This window comes from Mercenaria mercenaria, chromosome 2, assembly GCF_021730395.1.
Source record: "Mercenaria mercenaria strain notata chromosome 2, MADL_Memer_1, whole genome shotgun sequence".
NCBI lineage: Eukaryota > Metazoa > Mollusca > Bivalvia > Venerida > Veneridae > Mercenaria > Mercenaria mercenaria.
In genome coordinates this window covers 101,281,542-101,301,677 of record NC_069362.1, presented here as the reverse complement: position 1 = coordinate 101,301,677, position 20,136 = coordinate 101,281,542, and the positions used below count along the sequence as shown (strand labels likewise).

The 20,136-nt window shown below is 35.9% G+C and overlaps 1 protein-coding gene across 1 annotated transcript; it reads left to right on the top strand.

Moving 5' to 3' along the window:
• Positions 1–3,245: 3,245 nt before the first annotated feature.
• LOC123562933 (uncharacterized) lies at positions 3,246–11,967 on the top strand. The gene is made up of 5 exons (XM_053527533.1): positions 3,246–3,267; positions 7,255–7,365; positions 10,420–10,491; positions 11,304–11,411; positions 11,700–11,967. Exons 1-5 carry the CDS (start codon positions 3,246–3,248, stop codon positions 11,780–11,782), a joined length of 396 nt encoding a protein of 131 aa, XP_053383508.1. The 3' UTR covers positions 11,783–11,967.
• The last annotated feature ends 8,169 nt before the right edge of the window (positions 11,968–20,136 follow it).

Genomic DNA, 20,136 nt, shown 5'->3' with positions numbered 1-20,136 from the left:
AATCGCGCGACTGTAATTCAATCATAAAAGTAGATCGTCTAATACAAGGAAATTCTCGTGCGAAAGTACTTCTGTAGTCACTCTGTATTGAACTTAAGAAAACATTGTAAATGGTGATAACTCTCTTCTCTTTTGCTAAAGGATTAATTTTCTACAACAATACCCATTTGACATGTTAATCGATAAAGTGAAAATGTTTTTATCACGTACTATTTAGATATTCCACAACCGATTGTTCATACCCATAATATATATTGTTTTTCTATAATACTTATTTGCTCACATGTTATTGCAGAATACTTGTATTTTGTAAACTGTGTCTTCAAAATAAAGAAAATGTTCTGTTCTGACAGAAAATAATTTACTTATATCAAATGTGAACAACAAATGGGATTAATAATAAAACATTGAAAGTGTAATTTAAAGCCTTTGAAAGATTGTTCGTTTATTATACCTAGCATAAAGAGGACAAAATATGCAGGTAGCGGATAATGTCATTTGTAGGTACAATAGAACTAAATAGGTTATCAAGCAGCACTTTCGGGCGGGCTATCAGATAATGGCAGAAAGAAAAAGTCCTCAACTTTATTCCGGGTTAAAGTGGCATTTTCATGTCTTATATAAGCTAGTTTCTACTTTTTTGTCATTGTGGATCTATTCTTCACATTTTGGTGGCATTTTCAAGAAGATTTTTCACATTTATAGAAATGTAGACAACCCTTTTTACACTTGTGCATACCCATATTTTACTTGTCAGTTTGGAGAATGTTCCATAATTTTGACCTGTCACACAAAAGTCTCTCTTAGAACATGCATTTCTGGATGTTGTTTTGTGGTTATGGTCATTTTTAACATAAGGTTAGTAATTATTCTTTTAAGTGTGCCTGGCTGTGAGAAGTTAATTGTTATTTTATATAGAACATACAGCAAATTCATTTACAATCTTACACGGTATACGCATGCGTAGTCATCAGAGATGGGTAAATAGTATTTTGCCATATAAACTGGTTTTATCATTTAGTCTGTATTCGGATTAATCATATTGTTATAATAATTATTCAATCAAAGCATGATGCTAACTTCCAAAGCTGAATTCAATTGTGGAGCAAAACAAGCGATTGTTTTTGCTTATCATCGTATTTCTTACTCAGGTTAATTGCTTAGTCCAGAATACAAGCTGAAGCACGTCAAGATGCCAATGGTTTTTGGACTTAATTTTTTGGCTTTATTCTTTTCGATGTGATACGATTGAGGCTTATGAAACTATGAGCAACAACTTTAGAAATGACCTTGATATGAACAACCAATATGGCGGAAGCTTTTACTTTCTTTTTCAAAATAGACGTTTATTAGGGATATTATTACTTGTACAAAATACAATAATGTCAGTTTGATGTTTAAAAACTTGAATGTGATACGTGTTGTTGTTTTGTATGTTTTCATTTAACTTTAAACTTGTTTGATAGTAAAATTGTTAATGCAAATGGTGTTCTGTAATAAACAACGAAACAATTAATACATCAAACATTACACGAATAGCATTCTATGTCTTTTGATCTGAACTTACAAATGTGTTCTTCTTGGACTATACTCTACTGTACACTCTATTTTGCTCTTCTCTGAATTTGATATTTACAGCATTTGTATTCATTCGAGTATAATTCTTGAGAAGATTATATCTAATTGAATATAGATTTGAATTCCCACCAAATTCTAGCGGCGAAAAACGAAAACATTTTCTTTTTTCAAAAGCATAACCACGAGATCTTTCATTAAAACACAACAATGAATTCTTTTCCTAAAAGCATGACAATGCCTACACTTCTTAAAAAGATAACAATGAGTTATTTGCTTAAAATCATGACAATGAGTATAATTCTTTAACCTTTGTTATCTTCGTCCATCTAATTTATCTTGAAGCAGTCCGTGTACTACCGTAGTTGAAATGTACCAACGCAGCTCAGGTGTTCGGGTCTATTTTCTGTACCTCTTTCGAGATGTTGTCTGAGCTGTGTGCTACTTGCAAATCTGTTGTAATGTAATTCTCGCCGTTGCTGTAGGACAACGTCATTTGTTTTGCGAAGAGTCATTGCAAGCATTTGGTTAAAAATATCGAAAATAGACTATTAATGGGGCAGCGAACTGTTTGGCAATATTTACAATAATCTATATTTGCAATGGCAACTAAGGTTATAGGCGGACATCGGAAAATCTGTGTAAAGTAAAAGGGATAAAAACATTAAATCATCAACATGGAACTAAATGTGCTCGAACAAGATAAGCGTTTGTGCCGAAAGTTTTCAGCAAAATATTTGATACACATTTTGAATCCCTTCAGTAAAATCACAAACATTTACAAATAAAAGAACAAGAAAATGATAAAAACAGATCAAAGACAAGAGTTTTCAGCAGAAATATGTATTTTTCGATCCTTTTAACGCCTTTGAACAATTCATTGTCAGAAAACTCATATTGGTTGAGCTTAAAGTCAAATTTCAAATATCAGACGGGAAGGGTAGATATATGTAAAAGAAATTATCAAGATACTCAAAGAAATTGGATTATAAGATTGTCATTAGTTCATAATAGCATTGCATGTCGATAACAAGTTTTATCATTTAACTGTAAAGGTTTTGCCATTCTTCTGGTGTATGTCAATGACGTGATCAGAGATCATATCTGTAATATCTTTGTTCCGATATAAAAGACCAAAGCCCTGAGAGGACTGTAGGGAAGCATAGCTGAACTGGTATGCATTTTAATGGAGAAGCCAGGCAAGAAAAGATTCCGTTATTTTGCAATATTTCACTAAATGCTTCCAGCTTTTTGAACTCATTGAACCAAAAAAGTAACCCACATCAAGACCAAAGTCAGTAAAGGTTACTCAAAGCATAATCGTTGACATGCTCTAGATCTAATAGGGAACCAATGTCTATATGTATGAAGTCTGGTCATCAGTTAAAGCAGATGAAGGCTTTAAAGGTCACTTTGACCTCAACACCAAAATCAATAGGGGTTGTTTATGTCTTTGGCAAGGTTCTAAGAAAATCAAACGGACTAGACTGAAAGCAGGTTCGACAGACAATCATGGCAGGATCTTCCAAAGTGAGATGTCAATGCATAAAACCAAGAGAACAAACAGAGAAAATGTTAAAATATAAGTTTATTTTCTAAACTGTGTAACAATTTTTAAAAATCTTACAAACCTGTGTAACAATTTTTCAAAAATCTTACTCTTCCCAAAAATGGCTGAGAACAGATTTTCAAGTAAATTGATTGTTTAACATGACATTCAAAATGGATCATTTCTCTTACCTAACGATAATTTCAAAATTGCATATACTTTAAAAAGAACAGATATTTATCAAAATAGTTCTATACAACTTCAACGAACTCCTATTTGCAAAGTCTGTTTTTAGCTCACCAGAGCAAAAAGTGCTCAAGGTCAGCTATTGTGATCGGTCATTGTCCGGCGTCCGTCGGCGTCCATCGTACGCCTTGCGTCGTGCGTCGTCCGTCGTCCGTCAACATTTGCCTTCTGAACACTCTTTATGAAAGCTGGTCAGAATGGTTGTCTTGATCATTTCTAGGTCGAGTTTGAAACTGGGTCATGTTGGGTCAGAAACTAGGTCAGTAGGCCAGATCAAAGGAAAAACTTGTGAACACTCTAGAGGCCACATGTGTAACCCAATCTTAATGAAACTTGGTAAGAATGTTAGTCCTGATGATCACAAGCTCTTCCTTTGATCTGGCCTACTGACCTAGTTTTTGACCCCACAGTTTCTAGGTCAAATTTGAAACTGTGGGGTAAAAAACTAGGTCAGTAGGCCAGATCAAAGGAAGAGCTTGTGAACACTCTAGAGGCCATATTTGTGAACCAATCTTTATGAAACTTGGTCAGAATGTAAGTCTTGATGATCACTGGGTCAAGTTCTAAACTAGGTTATGTGGGGTCAAAAACTAGGTCAGTAGGCCAGATCAAAGGAAAATCTTGAATGTGAACATTCTAGAGGCCACATTTGTATTTTAATCTTTATTAAACTTGGTCAGAATGTGTGTCTTGATGATCTCTAAGTCAAGTTTTAAAATGGGTTTTGTGGGGTAAAAAACTAGGCCACTACGCCAAAGGAAAAGCTTGTGAACACTCTAGAGGCCACATTTATGATCCCATCATTATGAAACTTGGTCAGAATGTTTGTCTTGGTGATCCCTTGGTTAAATTTGCAATTGGGTTGGTTATGTGGGGTATAAAACTACGTCAGTAGGCCAGATCAAAGGAAAAGCTTGTGAACACTCTAGAGGCCACATTTGTGACCCAATCTTTATGAAACTTGGTCAAAATGTTTGTCTTGATGATCTCTTGGTCAAGTTTGCAACTGGGTTATGGTTTGTCAAAAACTAGGTCAGCAGGCCAGATTAAAGGAAAAGCTTGTGAACATTTTAGAGGTCACATTTGTGACCCAATCTTAATGTTTGTCTTGGTGATCGCTTGTTCAAGTTTGCAACTAGGTTATGTGGGGTCAAAAACTAGTTCAGTAGGCCAGATTAAAGGAAAAGCTTGTGAACATTTTAGAGGTCACATTTGTATTTTAATCCTTATTAAACTTGGTCAGAATGTTTGTCTTGATGATCTCTAAGTCAAGTTTTAAAATGGGTTTTGTGGGGTAAAAAACTAGGCCACTAGGCCAAAGGAAAAGCTTGTGAACACTCTAGAGGCCACATTTATGATCCCATCTTTATGAAACTTGGTCAGAATGTTTGTCTTGGTGATCCCTTGGTTAAGTTTGCAACTGGGTTGCTTATGTGGGGTATAAAACTAGGTCAATAGGCCAGATCAAAGGAAAAGCTTGTGAACACTCTAGAGGCCACATTCGTAACCTAATCTTTATGAAACTTGGTCAAAATGTTCGTCTTGATGATCTCTTGGTCAAGTTTGCAACTGGGTTGTGTGGGGTCAAAAACTAGGTCAGCAGGTCAGATCAAAGGTAAAGCTTGTGGACACTCTAGAGGCCACATTTGTGACCCAATCTTAATGAAACTTAGTAAGATGGTTAGTCTTGATGATCTCTAGATCAAGTTTGCAACTGGGTTATGTGAGGTCACAAACAAGGTCAGTAGGCAGGATTAAATGGAAAGCTTGTGAACACCCTAGAGGCCATATTTGTGAACCATACTTTCTGAAACTTGGTCAGAATGTTAGTCTTGATGATCTCTAGGTCAGGTTCTAAACTAGGTCAGGTGGGATTTAAAACTAGCTCAGTAGGTTAGATCAAAGGAAAAGCTTGTGAACACTCTAGAGGCCACATTTATGATCCCATCTTTATGAAACTTGGTCAGAATGTTTGTCTTGGTGATCCCTTGGTCAAGTTTGCAACTGGGTTGGTTATGTGGGGTATAAAACTAGGTCAATAGGCCAGATCAAAGGAAAAGCTTGTGAACACTCTAGAAGCCACATTTGTAACCAAATCCTTATGAAACTTGGTCAGAATGTTAGTCTTGATAATCTCTATGTCAAGTTTGAAACTAGGTTATGTGGGGTCAAAAACTAGGTCACCCGGTCAAATCAAAGAAATCAACGAAAAAGCTTGTGAACACTCTAGAGGCCACATTTGTGACTCAATCTTTATGAAATTTGGTTAGAATGTTTGTCTTGATGATCTCTAGGCCAAGTTTGAATCTGGGTTATGTTGGTCAAAAACTAGGTCATTAGGCCAGATCAAAGGGAAAGCTTGTGAACACTCTAGAGGTCAATGTTTTGACTCAATCATTATAAAATTTGTTCAGAATGTTTGTCTTGATGATCTTTAGGTCAAGTTTGAATTTGGGTCATGTTGAGTTAAAAACTAGGTCAGAAGGCCAGATCAAAGGAACATCTTGTTAACACTCTAGACGCCACATTTGTGACCCAATCTTTATGAAACTTTGTCAGAATGTTTGCATTTATTAATGATCTTTAGGTCAAGTTTGAAACTGGGTCATGCAGGTTTAAAAAGTAGGTCAGTAGGCCAGATCAAAGGAAAAGCTTGTGAACACTCTTTAGGCCACAGTTATTGCTCAATCTTTATGAAACTTGGTCAGAATGTTTGTCTTGATGAACTCTAGGTCACGTTTTAATCTGGGTCATTTAGGGTCAAAAAATGTCACATAGTCAAATCAAAGGAAAAGTTTGTGAACACTCTAAAGGCTACATTTGTGACTCAATATTTATGAAACTTGGTCAGAATGTTTGTCTCGATAATCTCTAGGTTAAATTCGAAACTGGCTCATGTGGGGTAAAAAACTAGGTCAGTAGGCCAGATCAACTCTGGTGAGCGATATATAGGGCCAGCATGGCCCTCTTGTTTATATATCATAGATAAACTCTTACAAATTTCACCGAAAACAAATATACACCAATGTCTTTTTTCTTTTAATCTTAGTCAGAATAGGGACCAAAACATTATATTGATTTTGTTTAAACTTGTATCGTTTGTCAAAAAACAAAAATGACCAATTATATGTTTGCAGAAGATCCATGATGCTCTAACGTAAATATATCAGCGATGCATCCTAAATAAGTGTATTTCTCACAACTTGATCTCAAACTGAGAGCAAAAGGTGTTGAAAACAATCATTAAAATGAGGACAAAGTTTACCATATAAGATGTTTCATAAAATGTTTTACAGTCTGATATCCTAGTCTGAAAAAAAGAGTTATTTAATCCGAAAAAGAATGATCCTGGATAAATATTTGTATCAACTGGAGACTATATTGTAGGATTAGGTGACTAGGTCCTTTCCTTCTTCTGCAAACGCATCACCCTTTACTTTTAGACATTGAAAAGGCATGCATAAGTATTACAGATGGATTTGAGCAAAGCCTTTAATTGATCAATGATTTGAGAAAAAAATGTATAAAGTTCACTTAAGAAATGCCTTGGGAAATTATGACATTTTCTGTTGTGGAGTTTATCAACAGACTATTTTTTAAAACCCACGGAAATTCACAAAGTAAATAAATATGTTGATACAGCTACTGATGGAAAGATAAAAGCAACGTTTGAAGCTTGACTGTGTTATCCTGTATTGCAGATACGTAGACTATTTTACAATTGAAGATATGATTAAGAAAAAGAAATGGTGTTCAATTAAGGATTAACCTTCTATTAATAAATTGTTCCCTTGAGAGAAGAGTGTTTTGGGTAAGCCTCCGTAACATGCATTTTTGTGACACTTCAATTCGCATTATGTTTTTTCCCCTTTTATTTGTTGCAGCAGCTCAGAACAATCAGACAGGGTACAGATCAGGAGAGATTAGTTTTAGAAATGGGTATAATCTGAATGTCGTGAACCTTCACCCACCGTTTAACGGTTCTGAACGATCAGGTATGTGCTAAAATTACTCTGAAATGGTACATGGGTTTAAAGTCATCCCGAAACCATATCGGATATATGGCTAGACAAACAGCTTTTTAATGGTGAAGAAAGACTGTCTGGGCATCATTTAAGGTACGGCACCTGGGTAGCTCCAGTGGAATAATTTGCTTCCTCACAGAAAAGAAGAGCAAAAGGCTTCTCAACTAAACCGGTAATGGGCAAGAAGGCCTCGGAATGATAACGAATATCCTTTAATAATATCAGATATGTTTTAACAATACTCTTTTTCAGCTCATCTGAGTTGAATATTGTAATCGGAAATGTGTCCATTGTCCGTCGTCCGTCATCTGACTACTATCGTTATTTCTTAACTTTTTAATCACTCAGATGACATTTTTAACTTTTACTAATTTATTTAGCTCGATTGTAAACCATATGAAAAGGGGTGGTCTTGTCCCCAGTGGGGCTCGAATCTACGAACTCTGACTTGAGCAACCGACACCTTAACCACTAGACCACCGCTTCCCTTGATAACCTCTTTGATTGGAAATAGTCTAGTATGGGGTTCCTTTATCTGTATAGTATAATCATATCCCACTTAAGAGATTAATCAGTTATTTTGCTATTTTTCAAACTCTAAAAAGTGTGATGATTACAGGTATGATACTTATACATAACGTTTAAATTGGGTCAATGGGGTCAAATTTGGGACTGCCGACAATGTTTTCCAGGTAGTCAATAGGAGACAGGAGCGAAAGTCAAAGAGACACTGATGGTTGGCTTAGTGGTTGAAATGCAATAGGGATCATCTACTAGGCATGTCCAATCATCCCGTGAAGTTTCAGAAGTTGGGTCAAATGTTTCTCAAGTTATTGATCGGAAACGGTAATCTGTGACCTTGACCTTTGATGGAGTGACTCCAAAATCAATAGGAGTCATCTACTTTGTATTTCCATTCATAATATATAAGTTCCAACATTCTAGATCAAGCGGTTCTCAATTCATTGATCAAAAACAGTTTTCCGTATTCCTGTGACCTTGACTTTTGATAGAGTGATTCCAAACACAGTGGGGGTCATCTACTTTATAAGCCCTATTATCCTATGAAGTTCGAAGGTTCTGTGTCAAATGGTTCTCCAATAATTGATCTGAAATAAAATGTGACGAATTCTGACCCCTGTGACCTAGATCTTTGATGGAAAGACCCCAAAATCAATAAGGGTCATTTATTTTGCATGTACAATCATTCTATGAAGTTTCAGCATTCCGGATCAAGTGGTCCTCAAGTTATTGATCGGAAACGGTTTTCCTTGTTCAGGCCCCTGTAACCTTTCATGGGGTGACATCAAAAACAAAAGGGGCATCTCCTTTATAAGTCCTCTCACCCTATGAAGTTTAAAGATTCTAGGTCAAATGATTCTCCAGTTATTGATGACGGACGGACGGACAGGACAAAAACAATTTTGTTTTACCTCCTAAAAGAGAATAGCATTTACATTGGATAAAAGGTGGTCACCTGGCGACCCTCTATATTTTCATTTCGTTCTAGGCAAAAATATACGTGGTCGATGAAACAAATCATATATAGGGTTAGTTAGGGGCCCTCCGCGGAAATGTGTTTAAAGTTTATAGTTGTTTAAACTGGGTCCCTTAGGCCAAATTTGAATCCGACACAGAGCGCAGTGTATTATATCGAACTGAATGAAGAGAACCTTTTTATCCCCCGCCGATGAAATCGGGAGGGAGGTATTGAAATGGCGTTGTCCGTCCGTCACGTCCGTGCGTCCGTGTGTGTGTGCGTGCGTGCGTCCGTCCGCAGCCATTTCTCAGTAACTAGCAGGTAGAATTTCATGAAACTTGAAATAAACATGAACCAACATACTGCGATGATGCCCGTCAAGTTTTTTTTTGGATTGGTCAATTTCCCTTAGAGTTATTGCCCTTGATTTAATGAAAAATGCCCAAAAATGTCCGTCCGCAGCCATTTCTCAGTAACTAGCAGGTAGAATTTCATGAAACTTGAAACAGATATGAACCAACATACTGCAATGATGCCCATCAAGTTTTTTTTGGATTGGTCAATTTCCCTTAGAGTTATTGCCCTTGATTTAATGAAAAATCCACATCTGCAGCCATTTCTCAGTAACAAGCTGGTGGAATTTCATGAAACTTAAAATAAATATGAACCAACATACTTCGATGATGTCTGTCATTTTTTTTTCAATTGGTCAATTTTCCTTAGAGTTATTGCCCTTTAATTGTTTGAAAATCTACAGATTTGTACATAACAAACCAACCAATTGGTAGAATTTCATAAAACTTCTTTCATTCTTTTCCATGAACATTTATTGTAAACATGTGAAGTTGTGTACCCACACCTGTCACCACCTTGCCTTCCTCACACTCCCTCCCCCCCCCCCACCCACCCCCCAAAAAAAAATTCTTTCCTTTTTATTATTATTATTTTCAAACCTTCCATGAATATTTATCAACATGCAAAGTTGTACTGTTCCCCCACCTCACTCCTCCACCAAGTCATCCCCCCGCCCCCACCCCCCCCCCTTTTTAATTTTCCATCAATATTTCAGTATTTATAATCAACATCGATGATCAGTGACAATAATCGATGTTTTGTACCCTCACCCAGTCACCCCTGCTGCCCCTGCTTCCCCAACCAAAAGATAGCATTCATTTTCTGTTAAATTGATTTTGACAAATGAAATTATTTGCTTCTTAGTAACATCCATAACTTTTTGCCAGATATCTTTTTTTGCCATTCCTGACCACAAACCCTTTCGGCGGGGGATACCAATTCATCGAATTTGCTTGTTAAAATATCTTTTTCTGGAAGTACAGATGTTTTTAACATAGAAATGTTACATGAAGCAATGTCTTTTACTTCCCTCCTTTCAACATTTGTTGACTGATTCCCATTTGCCCGGACAACTGTTTATGGGGTATGGCGTGTGGTATTTTAATCGTTTGATATTCAGTATGGAAAATGACTATTCATATTTCTAGTCTTCTCGTTTCTAAAACAATTTATGATTCTTACTATTTCAGTTCCCGCACACAGTCAAAGCAGTTATGCTTTTTGGAAGGTAACTGGACGAACAAACCGAGCTGAATCGCAAAGTAAATACATGGTAGTCTGGAATGTTAACAATTACAAATAGCTTACTGTGTGTAGTTATTACATCTTGTGATTATATCATACATCTATGAGTGAAATATTTCAGTTTTCCAGTATGTTTTGCATTTTGGTAGCCCCTAAAACGTAAAAATAGTGCGGGGTTATTTGCATTCAAGTAACTTTTGTTGCATATTTCTTGGTATCAATAGTTAAAATACTAAACTAGAATTGTGCCCATTGTATATGGATGCCCCCACATACTGTGCCATCCTCGAAATAGCAAAGTTTTAGTACAGACCATCTTCACATGAAGAATATTTGACTAAATTGTATTCAGATAAGGTTGTGCATCTGAGCATCTCTGAATCTATTCCTTCGAAAAGTGGATGAGGATTTGATTTTTAATGGTCGTCTTTACATAAAAGGTCCCTCATCAATTTTCAAACATAACCTTTTAATCAGGCTAATAGTGTGGGGGAGGTTGGACATACAAGATTTCGTACTGACAAACGATGGACGTACGGATAGCAGCACCGCTATACTCCCCCCCCCCCCCCCCCCCCCCCCCCCCACACACACACACACATTTTATAAGCTCCAACATAAATGCCGGGGCATAATGAATTGAAATTTCATGTAAAATATTATTTAGTTTTCTATGGCATTTCAAAATTGGTTATGTTATAGGAAGGAGACATACATCTGTGATATTGATTTCATTGCACATTGCTAACCTCGGGGGCATTTGTCACCAATAGTTGCAGCTCTTGTTTAAAAAATATTTTCATTCATTCTATATTCCTAATGTTTTCAGGTTCATTCAGTCCAGACAACGGAGAAAGTGACCTAACAAGATCTGGGTCACATGTTAATTGTAAAGAAAATGTTCGTCACACTCCAAAAGATGCTCTGGTAGTATCAGGTTTGTAGAAAAGATTTTTTGCAATGAAACTTGTGAGCATAAAAAGTTGCGGTATGTAAATTTTATCAAATATGCTTGTTGTGTTGTCTTTATTTTTATTTAATTGTTTTTATTTTTTTAAAGAAATTATATATATTTACGGTTGTAGTAATTAATAAAAACTGACGACTGATATTTGTGTGCAGCTTTACATGCATGCATAGTTATAACATTCCTACGGCATATGTTTTAAACCTGTACATATTCTATTTAGTAATTGTGTCTTGCACATTTTACTTTCAATTTTAGGGAACAAGTTCGCACCCGATAATGAATACTGCATTACTAATGGTGTGAGGGAAATGACGTTTTGTCGAACAACCAGCGAATAGCACTGACACAACGATTCTTGAACGCGAGAAACTTACTGAACAGAATACAGAAAGAACATACACTTTATTGGTGATAACACACTAGTATTAACAAAAACATATGTTATGACTGTGAGTAATTGACTTGAAGTGATAATGTGTAAACAGCATGAATAACAAATGAACAAATTGGTTTTGTGAATGGGCTGTTATGATATGTGCTCATTTTAGAAATTTTAAAGGAATATTATTTTGTAGTTTAGATCTTCAATAAATCTCTGTAGTCTATATGACATTCTTGAACCTAGTACCGCTTATTTAAACAAGCAGGGAAAATCTTTAACTATTTTACATCCAGTTAATCTATGTCACTGTTGACATATAGATTTCAACTGATTTACCTGCGTTAACTGCCATGTGAACCGTTGTAGGTGTATACCGTCCTTCCCTGAAGTAAAAATGCATTGCTCTGAACAGAATTTTATGTATGAGAAAGACTTGCTACCCAAAATTGTAGCGCCATATAATTTTATACCATGGAATCGTATAGCTTAACAAAGACATCATAATGCATCCTCCAAACGCCTTAGATATAGCATTAAGCAGACCAAGCGCCCGGCTCGCACTCTGAGCTATACACTGAGCCGCCATGATATTATCCAGAAACTCATCTAGTAAAAAACCCGAGTAAATAAATTGCACTACAACATTAAGAATGTACTCCCCACATGTAAAAAAGAAAGATCTACCCGTCGACAGTGGTCTTAAATGACCAATATTACTCTCTGTTGGGTTTGAAACATTCGGATCCTAAGTCTTACTGGTCACTTCTGAATAAGCATTGTAAAGATCTACCCGTCGACAGTGGTCTAAAATGACCAATATTACTCTCTGTTGGGTTTGAAACATTCGGATCCTAAGTCTTACTGGTCACTTCTGAATAAGCATTGTAATGAAAAGTCAGATGTCATATCTAATATTTCAGCTGAAACTTTTTATAAGCATTTTAGTAAATTGAATGAAAGTTCCGAGGATGAAGACTTACATTTCAATTTAGATAATATTGAATCTTACAATATCGACTTAAATGTTAATATTACTGGTGCAGAAATTTTAGCTGCCATAAATTCTCTACACAACAATAAAGCATGTTCTGTGTATGATAATATCTTGAATGAATATTTGAAACACTCCAAGAAAGTCATGTTGCCTGTATTATGTAAATTGTTCAACCTTGTTTTAGATACTTCATACATTCCAGAGTGTTGGTGTAAGGGTATAATTATTCCAATTTATAAAAGAAAGGGTGACACCAAAGACCCTGATAATTAGAGGGATAACAATATTGAGTTGTCTAGGCAAGTTATTTATAGTATACTTAACACAAGAATCAATACTTTTTTAGAATCCTCTGGTCTGTTGTGTGAAGAACAAGCAGGTTTTCGTAAGAATTATGGGACCGTTGATCACATATTTTCACTTAAACTACTTGTAGATTTTTATTTAAGTAAAAAAACTAGACTTTATTGTGCTTTTATTGATTATAGAAAAGCATTTGATTCTGTGAACCGTATTTGTCTATGGAACAAATTGTTACAACATAATATAGATGGTAAAATTTTGAAAGTCATATATGCTTTTTACGAAAAGGCTAAGTCCTGTGTTAAAAGTAATCAAGGCCTCTCTAGCTTTTTTACTAGCTCTACCGGAGCCCGCCAAGGTGAAAATTTGTCGCCAATTTTGTTTTCTAATTTTCTAAATGATTTAGTATCATTCATATCACATAGCTACAGAGGTCTTGAATTACTTTCAAACTCAGTAAAGACTGTTCTTAGTGATAATACAATTGAGGTTTATTTTAAACTGTACCTGTTGCTATATGCAGATGATACTGTTATATTTGCTGAGTCACAGACTGATCTACAGATAGCTTTAGATTCAATGTCAGATTATTGTGACGTGTGGAAGCTAGAAGTGAACACAAAGAAAACTAAAGTAGTCGTATTCTCTTGAGGGAAAATTAGGAATAAGCCATCTTTTACTTATAATAACAATGAGCTGGAAATTGTTGATGACTTTAGTTGCTTAGGAGTAAAACTCAATTATAATGGTAGTTTTCATAAAACTAAGAAGCATTTATGTGAGCAAGCTAGAAAAGCAATGTTTAGTTTACTCAAGAAATGTCGTAAATTGCAGTTAGGAATTGATTTGATTTTGCATTTATTTGAAACAATGGTCAGTCCCATCTTGTTGTACGGAAATGAAGTGTGGGGCTGTGAAGACCTTAGTGTTATATGCACTTTTCAGATGAAATTTCTAAAATTATTACTAAATATTAAGAAATCTACGCCTAATAATATGGTACTTGGTGAGCTTGGTGTTTTACCATTAGATGCAGTTGTTAAGAGTAGGGTTTTGAATTACTGGAGTAGAATTGTGAACAGTAGAACAGAAAAAAATCAATGTTATTATGTATAGGTTATTATACAGACTAGATTTTGAAAATGTATATTCATGTCCTTGGATAAAGTTTGTGAAAACGTCATTAGAACAATTAGGTTTTGCAGATTTTTGGATTAATCAGTCGTCTCCTAGCCCAAAATATTTTAGTACTATTATTAAGCAAAGAATCAAAGATCAGTTTATGCAGAAATGGAATGAGCAGTTACAGTCATCTAGCAAATGTATTAACTACAGAATATTTAAAACAGATTTCACTTTTGAGAATTATTTTAATTTACTTCCAAGAGCCTTGGCTTTGTCATTTTGTCATTTTAGATGTCGTAACAATAAATTACCAGTAGAAAATGGTGTAAGATATAATATTGATCTTAGTCAGAGAACTTGTCATTTGTGTAATAGTAACTCTATAGGGGATGAATTCCATTATATTTTTGATTGTGTACACTTTATTTCAGAAAGGAAACAATACATTCCAAGAGAACTAAGAATACGCAATATTGTGTCTTTTCTTTTCAAAAATTGTTTCAAAGCTCGGATAGGACTGTATTATTAAAACTTGCAATATTTCTTAAAAATGTTATGCAAAAGGTAAGGTAATATTACCACCTTCCATTAAATGTAATTTTACATTCAATTATATTTACACGTGTCTAGTCACGCTTAGATAGAATTATCATTTTGAATATGTTTGAACTGTCTTGAAACTGTTTTGTGGAAATTGTTATGGTATTATTCCATGCAGATGCCCTCATGGGCCTTGTATTAAAAATAAACTGAAACTGAAACTGGCTAACAAACATAGCATTTGATGTGCACAAATTTTCCAACACACCAAGCATTGATTGTAGATCACTTTCACACCGGCTTTGGGTAAAATGTCAACTACATATAGAAAAAATGCAAGCCTTATCATTATCTGTATCAGTTCCTTTACCAGTAATATCAATCGTAGTGACAAGATCATTTATGAAAAGGCAATATTAAGCGCTGTCGCAAACGGTTAACATTAAACCAGACGCTTGTTATTTAATTTATTCTAATACACGGCGAGTCCGGATTGTACAGCGACTGTGTTACCTGTAATATATTGCCATGAATTCCTTCACTGTTTAATTTATTCCATAAAACTGATGTATTGATAAATCATACGCCTTAAGGAAATCAATGCACGGAAACTTATGTTTCTTTCTAGTCTCTTAAATATTCGTTTAAAGATGAAACATGGCCGATGGTACTTCGACCGCCGATAATGTATCTATTTAAGGAGTATACAATATGCTTATAAAGGCAAAAAATAGAAAAATCTGAGACTATGATGATATACCCATGGAAAATTTAAAAAATGAATGTTCCGCATCTTTCTTGCAATCGGGGGGCGGGGGCGGGGCACAGGTCTAGAACGAACGAAGATGTCACCGCCAAGGTGCATAGCGCCAAGACCGAGTAGGTACAGGAGGGGGCCTCTGTCCATGTTAGAGGGGTCAGGGGCACTGGCACCAGATCAGAAAGAAAATGCCTCCGTACCTGTTATACCCTACCCCTAGGTATTCTATAAGAACCATGGTCATGAACGGGAAAATATACTAACCCGTTTCAATCGCGCATTTCATACCTAAAACACGCAGTGCGGTAAATGTGTACTATGGATATCAAACAAGTGGTAATTTATCTTCCATTGAGTACCGGTCGCATTTCTTTAATACATCTTATCTTAGAAAAACAACGCGTAGTTTATAGTAATTTCAACGTAACACAAAAAACTTGCTTGAACTTCTCTGGTGAAGTTCCGTTCTAGATTAAAAAAACATTCTGATTGGCTGTTGTGAAAATGTATGTCAATCGTCACTTTACTACACGTGTTCGCTAAAATGTGAAAATGCAGCATTAATGTGCAAAATGAATAAAATAAACAGAACAGATGCAGACCAATGTACGATTTCAAATTAAATATCGTATACAAGATGAATTTCATTCATCATTTGGAGTTTTAGTGTAAAATTGTGATTTTTTTAAATTCTGTTTTTGTTTGTTTACGTTTCGCCAAACATGTGCACACTGTCGTGACCTCTAGACCGGATGTTCATTAGGGAAGGTCAAGCAAGTTTTTTCTGTAACGTTGACGAAAGCATAAAATATGTTGATAATCTCAGCAATATGGAATATTGAGACAATGTGACTGGTGCACGATGGAAGATAAATTATCGCTTGTTCAATATGCTACATACCCATTCACCGAACTGCGCGTTTAAGTTGAGAAATGTACGATTGAAACGGGTTAGTATAATTTCCCGTTCACGACCATGGTTCTTATAGAATACCTAGGGGTAGGGTATAACACGTACGGAGGCATTTTCTTTCTGATCTGGTGCCAGTGGTCAGGGGGTCTCATCCCTGGAATTCTTTGATATACAGGTATAAAATAGTGCCATCTGGTGCATTTTCAGGTCTAAATTGTGAGGTAATGGAGGTGTTAGACCCCTTTTGCTTGGGGAGGGTGTCAGGGGGGCACTCCCCTGGAAAAATTTTAAATATAGGTAGCCTCTGGTGCATTTTATAAAGATGCCCTATATATTTTCAGGTCTTAATTCTGGGGTAATAGAGGGGTTTGTCCCCTCTTGTTGGGGGAGGGGGTCAGGGGGCTCTCCCCTGAGCCAACTTCTAAGCCAACTGGGGTGGGTAGCACCCCCCAACCCCCGCCCCTCGGCCCATCCCTGCATCCGGGTCTGCATAAAATATCCTACTCGTTTAAATTTCATTGAAAGTTTTGATAGGTCATTTAAAACATATTGTTCTAAAGTTCGGAAATCCTATGTAATATGGAAAATATCGCAAAATTACCGAGGGGCTATCATTAAGCTTTTTGCCTAAAAATATCACAAATGCACGGAGGGGCACCTGGGGTCTTCCTTCACCATTAAAGCTCGAAAGTCGCAATATGACCTATCATGTGTCCGACAGTGTCGGTGCGGCATTAAATCCAACAAAAAAATATCACATTCTATTATAAACATTATACTGGCTACATATTTTGTAAATCACAGAACTTCCTAACAATTCCTGGTATATTCTTTCAAATCTTTCTTTTCTCAAATTCAAAATAAATCAGATAGTTTACTATCATCTGTTAATATTATGTAAGTTTTGTTATTGACTAATTAGAAAAAAGTCCGTTTCCGGTCACGTTCCTTTTTGACAATATTGAGAGGTACCTCTTTCGAAATAATTGGTGTAACTCACAGGGAGTCACTTTGATGAGGAGCAGTAACTGCAGTGTTACTCCATGCTTCTGGCAGCATCGTCTTCATTGTCGTCTGCTTCCGGTCGTTCGCCGAACAACTTGAAGCGAAGATCGAGAATCTCGTGCTTCTTGAGATCAGCGTACTTCCCGTACACGGTAAGCATGCCCTCGACTACCAACATCCGGCTTCCAAGGATATTGCAGAAGCGTTGGTTCTCCCTTTTCTCGGCAGTGCTGTGGCGTCGATCCAACATCTCCATCTTTTGGTTCAGCTGAAGAATTTGAGAGGATGCGCGTCGCAGTTTCTGATCCGCCATGTACAAGTCGTCAAGCATCTGGAAACGTGCCTCCATGGTGCGTGCAATTTTTCGGATTATCAGTGATAAAAGTGTTTGATTTGGTATACAGAAATTGTATGACAGGAACTGCCTGGGAGCGGGTTAAATACCATTCTTGAAAGCTTGTCAGCTTGTTTCTTAGTTTACTCAAAAATAATTTTAAACATCAGCTGATAATTGCGCTTGGCTGCACGCGTAATTAAAATATTGTTTTCACTTAATGTCATAATCAAGTGTGTTGCAAAGTGTGAAAAACATTAAGCCAGATAAACGGTCACATAATTATGAGGATTAAATGCAATCAGTTTTTTTTTTATTCTGTTCTTTTTTAGTCTTCAAAAACTTTATATTCTAATCAAAGTAGTTTTGTTCAACATAAAATCACATCCTTTTTGTTTAATTGATAAAATCATTTAAGGTATTAGGCCCCTAATAGTAATGTTTAAAAAATGGCATTTGCTTGGTATATTCTTACAGTTGACCGTGCTTCGCATTTTGTTGCAAATTTTTAAAAACTTTTACCGTGCCGTTTTTTATAAATTTTGTGTAATTTATGGTATTTCCTCAAGCTCAAGTAGAGACATATTTCAAGGTGGCGGCCTGTATCCAAAATGTTTGCAGAGATTTCATTATACAATTATTTTTTATGAAACAATCATCAACTATTGGTAAACAATTATAGAACTAAAAATATAAGTGTCAGTATCATTTCTTCTACGGTGTCTCAAGTAAACGGATTTAATGAGACAGAATTCTATCTCCAACATTGAAAAATTATAAGGTCGAATCCTGCGGGTCTGTTTTCAATTTTGCTCACTTCATTCAAAAATAACTGTGGGGCAGAAGTAAAACTTACCTAAATTTCTTCCACAATATGTAATCTAAAGAACGAAGGCAAAATAGAGAACTTTTACCGCACGTAACTCAGTATTTTTAAAGATGTCTAACTCTACCCCTTCTATTTCAGAGGTAAATTCACTTTGAACGGCAAGAAATTGCTTATCAAATGAATAGTTTCCATTTTTGTACAATAAATCAATAACAAGTCTTGAAAGAAGTAAAAACTAACTAGAAAAAAAAAAGAAAAAAAAATTTGGTACCAGTGGGGCTTGAACCTACGCAACCCTGAAAATCGCAGTCAAAGTAGGTTTATGGCAGAAACTGAATACTCTTCAAAGAGGAGATACTCTATTATGGGCCTAATACCTTAAATACCACGTTTTTTCGGGGGCGGGGAGTTAATTCTTCTTGATTTACTAGGAAATATTTTGAAACTTTTGAAAGATTTTGCAATAATGTTTTCATGCATGTGATATTCTCAAAAATTTATACACGAATCGAAAACGCTGCAGTGTTAATTTATCCAGTCTATACTATATATGTCGTTTTGAACTACATTATGTAAAGGGGTTTCTGTTGCGATCATCTTTAGCTAGCTTTGTGTGCAGTTTGGATGGCATCATGAGAACAGAACAGAATATTTCATCCAAAAAGTATATGATAACAGAAAACTACCAACCGTTTACAGTAAATATATTACCCATAACCAATGTACCAAACAAGTCTGAAGATCGCATGTTAAAGGGTTCTCAAAATTTTCTTCAGAAACGGTTTTGTACAGTCACTGTGTCCTCGACATTTAAATTTTACCATAGGTCAAAGCATTCTCAAATTATCAGATGTGAATACTATCTGTGACCTTGGCCTTTGGCCCACTGGCTTCAGCATCGTTAGGGATCAGGCAGTGAAAGACTACGGAAAGAGGCCAGTCTTGGATTTTCTAAAGGGAATAAGCTTTAACATCAAATATTGACTTTATGGTGTATCTAGACAATGTTATTTAAATGGAAGTGCTGCTGTCATCAATTGTAATGTAACATGTGATTTTTAACAGTATATTGTGTACTGTTCGATTAGAGTTGAGGTTAAGTTATGATGAATAAATCAAGCTGAGTCTACTTTAATCGGGTTGAAAACTGTAAACATAACGGCAAAGTGGGCAAGTTAAATGCGACTAAATTCGACCAAATCCGACGAAAATTCTGTTAAATTTACATTCGCCATAGAGTCCTATGAGACCAATTGTACGCCCGACTAATTGTCCTTTCTGTCAAATGTCTTTTCGACCAAATGTCTTCCGACGAATAGTCATGGAAGCCCATGCACATGGTCAATGTACAAATCAAGGTCACTAGTCAAAGCATTCTTAAGTTAATGAGCAGAAACTGAATCGCTAACAGACAGACAGACAGACACACAGATGACATGTATTTTAACATAGTATGTCCACTCCGGCGTATAAAAAGTTCTGCAATGAATAATAACACAAACAAATG